This window comes from Oryza brachyantha, chromosome 12 (genome assembly GCF_000231095.2).
Source record: "Oryza brachyantha chromosome 12, ObraRS2, whole genome shotgun sequence".
Lineage (NCBI taxonomy): Eukaryota > Viridiplantae > Streptophyta > Magnoliopsida > Poales > Poaceae > Oryza > Oryza brachyantha.
In genome coordinates, this window is record NC_023174.2 from 1,399,661 (window position 1) to 1,411,484 (window position 11,824).

At 41.4% G+C, this 11,824-nt stretch overlaps 2 protein-coding genes across 2 annotated transcripts; both read left to right on the forward strand.

Moving 5' to 3' along the window:
• Window positions 1-6,308: 6,308 nt before the first annotated feature.
• LOC102721217 (hydroxymethylglutaryl-CoA lyase, mitochondrial) lies at window positions 6,309-9,940 on the forward strand. Its single transcript, XM_006663739.3, has 9 exons — window positions 6,309-6,461; window positions 7,202-7,321; window positions 7,605-7,734; window positions 7,988-8,167; window positions 8,422-8,502; window positions 8,606-8,769; window positions 8,877-9,013; window positions 9,274-9,389; window positions 9,503-9,940. Exons 2-9 carry the CDS (start codon window positions 7,203-7,205, stop codon window positions 9,734-9,736), a joined length of 1,161 nt encoding a protein of 386 aa, XP_006663802.2. The 5' UTR covers window positions 6,309-6,461; window position 7,202; the 3' UTR covers window positions 9,737-9,940.
• A 748-nt stretch (window positions 9,941-10,688) lies between these two features.
• LOC102721497 (histone H2B.2) lies at window positions 10,689-11,468 on the forward strand. Its single transcript, XM_006663740.3, has one exon. It carries the CDS (start codon window positions 10,759-10,761, stop codon window positions 11,221-11,223), a length of 465 nt encoding a protein of 154 aa, XP_006663803.2. The 5' UTR covers window positions 10,689-10,758; the 3' UTR covers window positions 11,224-11,468.
• The last annotated feature ends 356 nt before the right edge of the window (window positions 11,469-11,824 follow it).

Below are 11,824 nucleotides of genomic sequence, written 5' to 3' on the forward strand. Positions count from 1 at the left end.
TAAGTATTCTTCGCTGAGTTTGTGCTTTTATACCTTTTCTGTGCGCAACTGCATCCTGGACAGTTGGGCATGTGGGATTCTTGTTTATCTCAGATACATCCCCACAAAAATATACATGTATTTTGGTACTACCATGCATCATGTGAAATACCATAATGTGATAGCATGTAGTGGCTAGGCAGCGACGCGAGGCACAGCGGAGCGAGGTAGTGCGGGGGCGTGGAGGAGGCATGCGTGGCGTGGAGGTGTGGAGGAGGCGCGTTAATTACTTATAACGCTTGTATGGTATACCGTTTGCTAGCCATTCTCTTTTTTTTATTAAATAGGCAAGTTCATTTCTCACAACACATACTCGTAAGTGAATCATGCTGGGCGACATGGCTGTGCTCTTTTTAGATGAAAAAATATTTGATTTTGATAGCTATTTAATAATACAAACCATGAAATTAATTGTCATAAAGTTATAAATTTACTTTAGAAAGATGAGATGATAAACTAACTGTCACAAAGTTATAAATCTACTTTATAAAAATGAGATGATGAACGTTCATATAGAATTTTTTTAGAGGGCATCATTTAGTTGTTCGGAAAGGATGCGCGCAAACTCCGGCGTATGATCTCGGGATAAGATGTAGAAAAGAAAGCATCCATGATTATTATCTTTAAAAATTACCCCGGAACTAGACCATCACTGAATAAAACATTTGAATAGAAATGCTAAGGCTCTAACAATGTTTTGTATGCGACAGAAATATAATATTATTGTAGCTATAAGAGTGTTCATCATTGGTGATGTAATAAAAACCGAAGCGATTGGAAGACGTCGAAACCAGAGTTAATCTAATGCCATAAGACAACTAAAATGAGGAAGAGATATTGAGGAAAACATAGAAGAAGGCTTTGAAAAGGTATCTATACATGATACATGGTACTCTTTGTTTTATAATGTAAGATGTTTGACTTTTTGTGCCAATGTTTGACCCTTTATCTTATTCAAAAAATTATGGAAATATCATTTATTTTGCTTGTAACTTACTTCATTATCAAAAGAACTTTAAGCGCGATTTGTCATTTTTTATATTTATACTAAATTTTTGAATAAGACGAATGGTCAAATATTGCAGAAAAAGGTCAAACATCTTACATTATGAAACGGAGGTAGTACTACATTGGTAAGCCTTTTTCAAATTAGACCGAGGTCTTTCAATCCTTTGCCTAATCTTAATATTCAAAAGCATTTTATTTTTTTACCTTAATCTTTACTTATTTTAAAAGAAGCAGGTCTCGTCCTTTCGCTTATGCTTATAAGTTGAAATTTGAATTTTAAAACTTAAATTTAGAATTGATTTTGAGATTTTTTATATTAGTTTATTTTTCAGTCATTGTTTTTAGATTGCTCAAAACATGTATCATGCATGTAGCCGAAAGTAGGAAAAATTTAGCAATATCCTCTCTTCGATAGCCAAAAACATAGTGATATATCTTAAATTGATATTTGGAGAGTAGCCATATGCTAGAATGGCAAATAGTTTCTCCGGTTATTTTGGCTACAAATGAATAAGATGGTCATTGGCCCCTTAATAAAACATGAGGACGAAAGGCCATAATTAGGGCTAGTTTAGTTCCTAAAAAGTTTTTCTCAAAAACATCACATCAAATCTTTGGACACCTAAATAGAGCATTAAACATAGATAAAAAAACTAACTTCACAGTTAGGGGAATCGTGAGATGAATCTTTTGAGGCTAATTAGTCCATGGTTAGGCATAAAGTACTACAGTAACCCACATGAGCTAATGATGGATTAATTAGGCTTCAAAGATTCCTCTCTGAAAGTGCATCTAGCTCCTAAAGCGGGTTTTGGATGATTAATGACAATCCTAGTCAAAGCATGTGTGCGCTAACCATCTGTGATTGCAGAGAAGTAAAGCGAAGCTTAACTTGCGCCCTAATGCGAAAGGTTCAAGTTAAACTAGAAGTGACCCGTAAGACGAAAAGCGAACGGATTTGAAGCTTTAGAAATGTGTTTTTTCTTTTTCGCTTTGAGTCATATGATAATCCGTACTATTAAGAGGGGTCACCTAGTCAACACATGCATCCGTGAGTGATTTAGTGAGTGTTAGAGGCTAGGAAAGAAAATTTCCAGAGAGCCTAGACCGGACAGTCTGGCCCCAGGCATCTTCCAGAACCCAAGTGTGGGCCGGACGGTCCGGCCCATGTAACTTTATCCAACGGTTAGCTAACGTTTGACAGCACTATATAACCCACATCAGGATTCTAGCCGTTGGTGAGGCTTCCAGTTCAAATCATAGGGTTCCTAGGCTGGTTCTAGCCCTCTCCAAGCCTCCCCCACCAATCCCAACACCTCCTTGAGTGATTAAAGAGATAATCTAGTCTAGGTTGTGTTGAGAGGGATTAGTGAGTGACATTGAGAGTTCTTGAGCTTTCAAAAGAGTGATCAAGCGATTTTAAGCGACCAAATGGATGCATGTGGAGACGTGGAGGCCTATTACTCTTGGAGCGTGAGCTCCTAGACGGATAGGCATCGTCCGTAAGCCTCCAAGCTTTGTTGATCGCCCGGGATCAAGTTTGTGAAGGTTGGCGCCTAACCTCCGCAAGGAAAAAGGCAAGTTCTCTAGTAGATTCTTGTGCTTCTTCCAAGAAGGTTGTCGGGTAGAGCGAATTGCATCGTAGGGCTAGGCAAGAGGTTGATCTTGATCTTGGTGGTCAATCAAGGACTTGCTAGCGCCTATGAGTGAATTCGAAGACCCGTGTCGATCTTATGTGAAGAAGCCAAGAGAGGAAAAGGATCGAGAGAGATCCCGCTCAGTGGAGCGACTCAACGGAGAGTAGGATCAAAGGATTCGAACTTCGGGTAAAGATCTCCCGTGTTCATATTTGTGCTTCCTTTTGTTTTTTACTGTTCCTGCGTTCTTCCTGAATTCTTTTTCAACACACATACACTGCACGTTCGCAGGAACTCCACTAAGAAAGGAGGGCTGATAAATCCCCTCTTTCACTGACCGGACAGTCCGGTGTTCATACCCAGACAGTCCGGCCAGAACTCTCGGTTCAACCCAAGAGCCCCGACCGGACGGTCCGGCTCCTAAGCCCCGGACAGTCCGGCCCTACTAACCGCTGCATTTCGAAAGATTTTTCAGGTCGCCTATTCACCCCCCCTCTAGGCTATCTCCCTAGGACTTCACTCTCGTGGTTTCTAGATGAGCTATGAAATTTGTTTTTTCATTCGTGTTCGAAAACCCCTTCAACATCCGGTCAAACGTCCGATATAAAACCCAAAAACAAATGTCGCAATGTGCGAACCATGGAGTTCATCAAAATTTGAGCAAAAGATAGAGTATATCATGACCCACACAAACTTGGCTCGTGAGGCCCAAGCCAAAGAAATAGCCCAACTTGGAATGGGATACTGCCGGTGCAGTACTGTTCACTGGTGTGCGAGCCCCACATGTCAGTCAGCAATACTACAAAGATAATACTGCAGAGGTTTTGAACCTGCCCAACCAAGCCGGTTACAACTATCAGTTAGTACAATGTCCACATCATGGGATGAGACATGTGGGTGGCCTTGATGGCTAGCCAACACGGAATAATTAACTTTTTGCCACTCTGAAAAATGACATTAACATATTTACCACTAGGCCCACACGTCATAGACACATGATGGCCCACGTGTCATAAACAGCGGATGACAAATATGTTATGTGTTATTTCTAAGAGTGGCAAAAAGTTAAATGCCCCAACCAACACTGCATGTAGTTTTAGTGCACGACCCTCGTAAGTTGAGAAGGCGATTGTCTGCCAATGGTCTAGCAAAGGGGGTTTACTGTTGTATAGCAACCCCTATTTAAACTATAGTCAAAATAAGTACAATTGGTTTGCAAGTCTTGACATCTATATGACACTACTATTCTAAGAGCATCACCAACAGAAGACCAATATGGATCCCAAATCTAAATTTTTGGATTTTTGTATGAAAAATTGGTTCACCACTCATCCTAAATAGACATACCAAAATTGCAGTCCCCCAACTGGGAGATCCCACTCTCCATAAGTAAGGAAGACATATTCATCCAAATATACCACGTGAGAGATCATGGAAAATAGAGTGATTTTCTATTTATGTTGGAAACATCGATTAGAAGATTAGTCGACCCACTTTTTATTATTGTGAGTCAATTTTTAGTTATCTGTTGGACACATCGATCTATCCCAAAGCTATAATTCTGATTAGAGAATAAAAAAGATGAATTTTGGAGATGGAATTTTGAGTGATTGTCGGTGATGCTCTAACAACACACATTGAATGACTCATAGATAAATTCGTATAACGACACATTTTCATTGATCGCTTAGTTTTGAATTATAGTGGACTAGTTATTTTGAGAATTTAACTATTTGCCCACTCTAACGTATGGCTACTCTCCAAATACCCATTTAATATTTTTCATTATATTTTTGGCATCGAAAATATGACATTGACTTTTTTTTTAACTTTCATCTACATGGCACATAAAAGCCTGATCCTATGCCTAGGGTAGGGCTAGGAGGCAACTACCATGGGCTCCCAAGAGCTAAGGGCTCCTAAGCTGCGTGCGGCTGGAGAGGGGATGTAGGATAGTTATGTGTCACGAAAAACGTAGCAATAGATTAGTATATAATTAATTAATTATTAATTATTAAATATATATTAATATAATTTTTTAAAATAATTTTTTTATAGAAAATTTTCGTAAAAAAATATACTGTTCAGTAGTTTAGGAAACGTTCGCGCGAAAAACGAAAGAAATCTTAGTTATTTAACTGGATTGCTGAACGCGGACCTAGTCCTCACTGCACATACACACATTGCACTGCATACTTAGCAAAAATATCTCATGAACTTATCGTGTAATTAATGTATTGTAATTGGTATTTCATGACAATTAAACATCATTATTAGAATAAATCTATGTTTATGCTCACATTCAAATACAAGGTCTAGAGTTTGTCTCACCCTAGGCCTCCAAGAGTTCATGACCGGACCAGTAGCATGATGACTACTATTATCGATGTGAAATGCATAGGTGAATTATCATTAATAATTAATATGTTTTTTCAAACAACTTATCTACAATTTTTTTTAAAAAAAATCACACCATCAGGAAACGTGTCCATAAAAGAGTGACTTTTTCTCTCCTTTTCTTCTTGCCGAATGCTACCAAGATGGTCCTTGCCCACTTAATAAAACACGAGGTAATGCCATAATTATTTTGACTGTAAATTAAATTAAAATATGATGTTTTTGGCCACTTAACCAAACAAGAGGACGAAAATGCTTCCACGTATATACATCAATAAAACCATGGCCGCCACTCCAGAATCCAAGATCTGATTTTTCTGGAGCACAGCTGACCACATTTACTCTGAAAGATCATTGAATACAAATTTGCGAACCGGGTGTACTTAGTTCCAAGAGACAATACCACAATCCGGATGTTATCAGTGCTAATCAATTCTCTGAAGAATAAGATAACCATGAGCATATGTTCATGCTGACCATAATTGAAATCCAGAAGATCCATCTCCAGTTTAATATACAGTGTGCAGATTAAGCAGGGATTTGTCATGATCATTTATCATACCATGGCACTAAGGGTGAGTTTAGTTCGTAAAAAGAAATTTTTTAGGTGTCACATCGGACGTTTAATTGGATGTCGGAAGAAGTTTTATATAAAACGAATTTCATAGCTTGTCTGAAAATCACGAGATGAATCTTTTAAGCCTAATTAATCTATTATTAGCATATGTGAGTTATTGTAACATTTATGGCTAATCATGGACTAATTAGGCTTAAAAGATCCGGCTCACGATTTTCCCTCTAACTATGCAACTAATTTTTTTATCTATATTTAATGTTCTATTTATATGTTTTAAAGATTCTACATGATATTTTTTAAAAAAAGTTTTGGGAACTAAACGGAGCCTAATATTACTGTCAGCCATTGTTAACGGGCAAATGCAAATAACTTGCACAGCCCGAATCCGATAAGATCTTCTGGCGGGGTTGGGTGGTCGCTCACCGATACTGAAAAGGAGTACCAGCCAACCAACCAACTCCACGTCTCCATGGCTTCTTCGGTTCTTCCGCTTCCACACAGCCCCCGCCAAACGGGCAAACACCTGTCACTGGACCGAGTCCTGTGGACCAACACCCACTGACCTGTAGGGCCCCACAGCGCCGTTCTACCGGAGACTTGGTCCACGTGCGACTTCGCCGACCGGTTCCTTTCGTTTCCCTTGGCGGAGACGCGGAGGCGCAGCCGCGGCCTCCAATTTTCGGACTCCGGTGCTCTCTCCCCCTTTGCGTCGGATTCAAGTAAGGCCTGAGTTCGGTGCCCTATATCCCTCATCCTCTAGTGCGATTCGATTGGGTTGGCTTCGAATTTGTCGATCGATCGAGGTACGATGGTTTCTTGAAGCCTTTCTCCTTTCTGTTCTCTTCTATTTCTTGTACTTTTTAGCTGGTGCCAGATTTGGTTTCATGCAGAGTTTTTCGATTTGGTTTGCTTGATTTGGTTTTATCGAGGGTTTTCTTTGAGGGATCGTAGTGCGGTAGCTTGGATTGGTACGATGGCTAACCAGGGGAAAAAAAACTGAATTGTAGTTCCATTTTTTTGCTGTTAATTACTGGCAAAGTGGCAATGGGTTTGATTAGATCATTAAGTATGACATTTCATGATTCAGTGATAAAAAGCAACCTTCTTTATAGATAGTTATGGTGAGTATTTTGTCTGCTAGTATTCAATATGTAAAGTGAGTTTGGTCAAGATCGAGGTCTGGTATGCAAATGCAAGCATTGCACATTGACCATGCCGGGAGAATGGACATGGTTTGCGACTTGCGAGTCCCATTGGATTCAGATAGGATTTCAACGTTCCTTTCCATGCGGATTAATGTAATGTTTCTGACTAATGCCCAGTCAAGAAATCACTCGGTTTCGAATGGCATATGAGCAATGGGATAATCTGACCCGATAATTGTTTAAAGTGCTCTCCCGTTCTTTAGGTTGTTTTGAGATTTAACTCATTCATAATACTCCTACATATAAAGTGTTCATGTTAACAGAGTTTTTCATTCCCCGCAAAAAAAAAAAAAAAAAAAAAAAACAGAGTTTTTCACATTGTAACATCTGCTTTCCAGAATGTCGAGCCTTGAGCAGCCACTTGGTCTTGGGGACCTGCCAAAGTTGAGTATTAACAGACTTGAAAGGTTCTCTCCAAGTGCCTGCAGAGCAAGCGCTGATGATTGCAGCCCTAGCAAGTAAGTTTTACTCCCATACAGCTCTAGATTCTTCCTTTCCAATTTGTTTTTCGTTGGTCCAGCGGAAAATCTTTCTTTCCTGTTTGTCACCTTGTCGGGTATTTTTACTTTAACACATGTTTTTCTGGTATTTTTCAGAAGTATAAGAAGTATTGTACATTTCCACATATCCCTATTCAGTCACAATTTATTTTTCTTCTAAAGGAAACTTATTGTTTTACTTTACTACCAGTACAATTTTCTTGCAAGATATAAGTATATGACCATGTGAACTTATTTTCAGTTACAAGCATTGCAATGGTGGAAATGACCAGACGATCTTTCACGGTAGTTCTTCATGGCATATGCAAGGACACTACACCAATTCATCATGCAATGGAGTGGATATGGAGTTCAGAGCTCTTCCACGGAAGGTAGTTCGATCATGTTATTGAATTGCTCATGGGTGTATTCAATTTCACTTCCTTACTATAGGTTTCAGCAGACCACCTCAAACAGAAGGAATGAACTCAAATGTAGCATCATGCTTGTGGCAATTGAATATGTCATAATAATCTTTTCTAGTTACCTTCATAACTAAGTGAAAATAGTGGCTTAAAAAGGGTAGTGATTGTACAATATTACCAATTATTCCTTTTTCTCATTTGATGAATAACCGGTTTTCAGGTTTTATGGGACCTTCCAAGGTTTGTAAAGATAGTTGAAGTTGGACCACGTGATGGTCTGCAAAATGAGAAGAATACTGTACCAACATCTGTAAAGATTGAACTGATACACAAATTGGTGGCGTCTGGTCTATCAGTAATTGAAGCCACAAGTTTTGTTTCCCCAAAATGGGTGCCACAGGTAATACCTAAATTAAGTGAAGATATATTAGTTTAAATCACAGATTTCAGGGACTGTCATGCCTATCTGATAGCACTTCCTCATCAGAATTTGTTTCTGATAGTTCCATTTAACTTCTTTTACTATTGATTTTTCTTATGAAATTAGTCTGTAAAACATGTACTACAAAATTCATTACAGAACAAAAACATGATAAAATTAGTATCAGTTCAAGTTTAAATAGCTAACCTATATCACTTAATTTGGAGTTTCAGCTAGCAGATGCAAAGGATGTGGTTGAAGGGATTAGGCATGTACCAGATGTGCGCTTTCCAGTGTTAACTCCTAACCTCAGAGTATGTCCAGTTCTCTTTATAGGATCAATAGACTATACATATTGTTTTATGGAGCGCTATGCCCAGTCTATTGTGAAGAATCAATTTGTTTCCACTTTTCTAGGGATTTGAGGCTGCTGTTGCAGCTGGTGCAAAAGAAGTTGCAGTTTTCGCATCTGCCTCTGAATCCTTTTCTAAGTCAAACCTTAATTGTACCATCAAGGAAAGCCTTGTTCGGTACCGTGATGTTATAACTTCTGCCAAGAAACATGGAATAGGTCTCCGTGGGTAAGTAACATAAGTTTGATGATCTGTTAAGCCTGCAATTCAACAAACAGGTTAAAACCGTTTGGCAGCAATCTAATCTGAAAATTTGCAAACCTTGATTGTCACAGGTATGTTTCATGTGTGGTTGGCTGCCCTGTTGAAGGCACAATTCATCCATCAAAGGTAGCATATGTAGCCAAGGAGCTCTATGATATGGGTTGCTCGGAGATTTCACTTGGGGACACAATTGGAGTTGGCACACCAGGTAGTGATCCTGTTGTCTTTGCTTTCAGCATGTAATTCCTGTTTACAGTACGCTTTTTGCCCATTTAAAGCTACTTTAAAAGTGATCATACCATTTTTGTTCTAAAAAGAAACTGCTGCAGACTTTGCAGCCCTGACCCATAAACGTGCTGATATAAACTACTTGGTGTGATCTTCAATTCTTTGAAATTTTCTATACAACCGAACAAGCCATATATCTCATTGGGAATTTTGTGCTCCTTGTTATGTTTCTTGTTTCAGGTAGTGTACTTGCTATGCTTGAAGCTGTCATGTCTTTTGTCCCGGTGGACAAGCTCGCCGTTCATTTCCATGATACATATGGCCAAGCCCTTGCCAACATAATGGTCTCTCTCCAAGTAAGCAACACCTACATCCTTCCAGTGCCACCTTACTAAAAAGAAAACAACAACAGAAAAATCAGAATTCAGAAATGCTTTGCCTGGCCTAACATTTCCTTTGTATTTGCCAGATGGGTATCAACATAGTGGACTCATCAGTGTCAGGACTTGGAGGATGCCCATACGCAAATGGCGCCACTGGCAACGTCGCGACAGAGGACGTGGTGTACATGCTCCACGGCCTGGGGATAGAGACCAATGTTGATCTCAACAAGCTCATGGATGCTGGAGATTACATCTCCAAGCATCTGGGAAGGCCATCAGGTTCCAAGACCACCACTGCTCTCCGCAAGCTAACGACCTAAGTCCCTGACAAATATATTAGGGACTCAGAAAAGAATATCAAGGACACATCAGTTTGTTTTTACAGAAGTGCTGTGATTGTAATTTGTAGTTGTAAACCGTCTCAATTTAGTCCCTACACGGCCAAAAATAAAGAGAAACCATCTACGTATAACCATTTCTGTATCATTTCTTGGATCGTATAATCAGTGCTCTTCGTACAGAAATCGTGTTTTAAGATGATTATACCCAAACTGAAAATTTTTGCCGAAGAAGATGGTTGCAAAGTTCTCTATATACTAGTTCTCTCGGGTCAAGGGCTTCATTCATTTTTGCCCTCGATAGTTTTGACTCGAGACGAATCATGAAACCAAACTCTGATAGCTTACTGGCAGAGCGGCATGTTGCTTACTGGCCATGATTTTAATCTATCTGACAGAAGCAAAAGTGGGTTGCAGATTTAAAGCTTCAGATTTTACTTCGGAGTAACGAAGGCCCATCCTATTACATGGTGATTAGAATTTGCGATAATATCCCACCTTCCCTGGCTGGAGCCCGTTCAGAACTAGCCGCCTCTGGCCGACGAGCTCAGTGCGGCGAAGCGTGGCGGCTTTGGAGACCTCGGCGACGCTGCTGGGTGTGGTCGACGGTAGGCCGCTCTTCTTCCTCCGCCGCCCTCGTTCTCCCTTCGCTCGCCTTCTTGCCGCCACCGCCGCCGCCAAACTCCGGCCACACGAATTCCGCTCCTCCCGCTCCAAAAACCAAGAGGACCAACCCGCCCCACCAGATGTGGGCCACAACCCCGCCACGTCACCGATCCGCGCCTAATCGCATCCACCCCGTCGCTTCCCAACCCAACTGACGCCCCGATTCCTCCCACGTCATCGATCCGCGGCACCCCACCTCCCACCAATCGCGACCCACCCCCTCACCTCTATAAAGCTCCACCACCCGCTCGTCGTCTCCACCTCAACGCAACGCAAATCCAATTCCCAAATCAAAAGCCACCCACCCCGAGCTCGGCGCGGCACCACCAGCCAACCCCATGGCGCCCAAGGCCGAGAAGAAGCCCGCGGAGAAGAAGCCGGCGGAGGACAAGGCCGGCGAGAAGGCGGAGAAGGCCCCGGCGGCGGGGGGGAAGAAGCCCAAGGCCGAGAAGAGGCTGCCGGCGTCCAAGGGCGAGAAGGGCGGCGAGGGCAAGAAGGAGCGCGGCAGGAAGAAGGGCAAGAAGAGCGTGGAGACCTACAAGATTTACATCTTCAAGGTGCTCAAGCAGGTGCATCCCGATATCGGGATCTCCTCTAAGGCCATGTCTATCATGAATTCCTTCATCAACGACATTTTTGAGAAGCTCGCTGGTGAGTCCGCCAAGCTCGCCAGGTACAACAAGAAGCCCACCATCACCTCCAGGGAGATCCAGACCTCGGTCCGCCTCGTCCTCCCCGGCGAGCTCGCCAAGCACGCCGTCTCCGAGGGCACCAAGGCCGTAACCAAGTTCACCAGCTCTTAGATAGTTAGCATGTACTACCACAAGTTGTTGTAGCGCGTCACTGGTGGCGGCGGTAGTTGCCCTGCCTCTCTCTGATTGTCTAGTGCTTGATGAATCTTGTAAGAAGCTCATGGTTGTTGCTTGTTGTTCTGACATTGAATATTAGTGGTGATGATTGCAACTTTTGGATGCCAAATTGCTGTGATGTATGCTGCCATTTTGGTATGGAATTGTGGATGCCGTTTTGTTCACCTTTGTGGTCTTGTGAAATTTGTTTTACTGTTGGAATATTGTGTTTTGCTAAGTTTCCTGATACGATTGATTTAATAACAAGATGGAACGCTCAGCATGAGATGAACAGCTATAAAACCAAGAGCGGGAGATATGATTCCGTCGCTTGATTTTGCTTTGTTTGTAAATTGTGGCTGCGGGGTTAGGCGTTTTGTAATTTGTAGTTTTGGTGGTCTTTGAAAATTTTGAATTGCCATTCGATTCGTTCGGAATAGCGCGGGAAAACCGGTAAGGAGTCTGAGAAGTTTGGCGGGAGCGAGGAGCCGCTTGAAAATTGAGGCATCGAAGCATGGTCACGTGGATTGCTTTTGGTGGGGGTCTAAATTCAGGT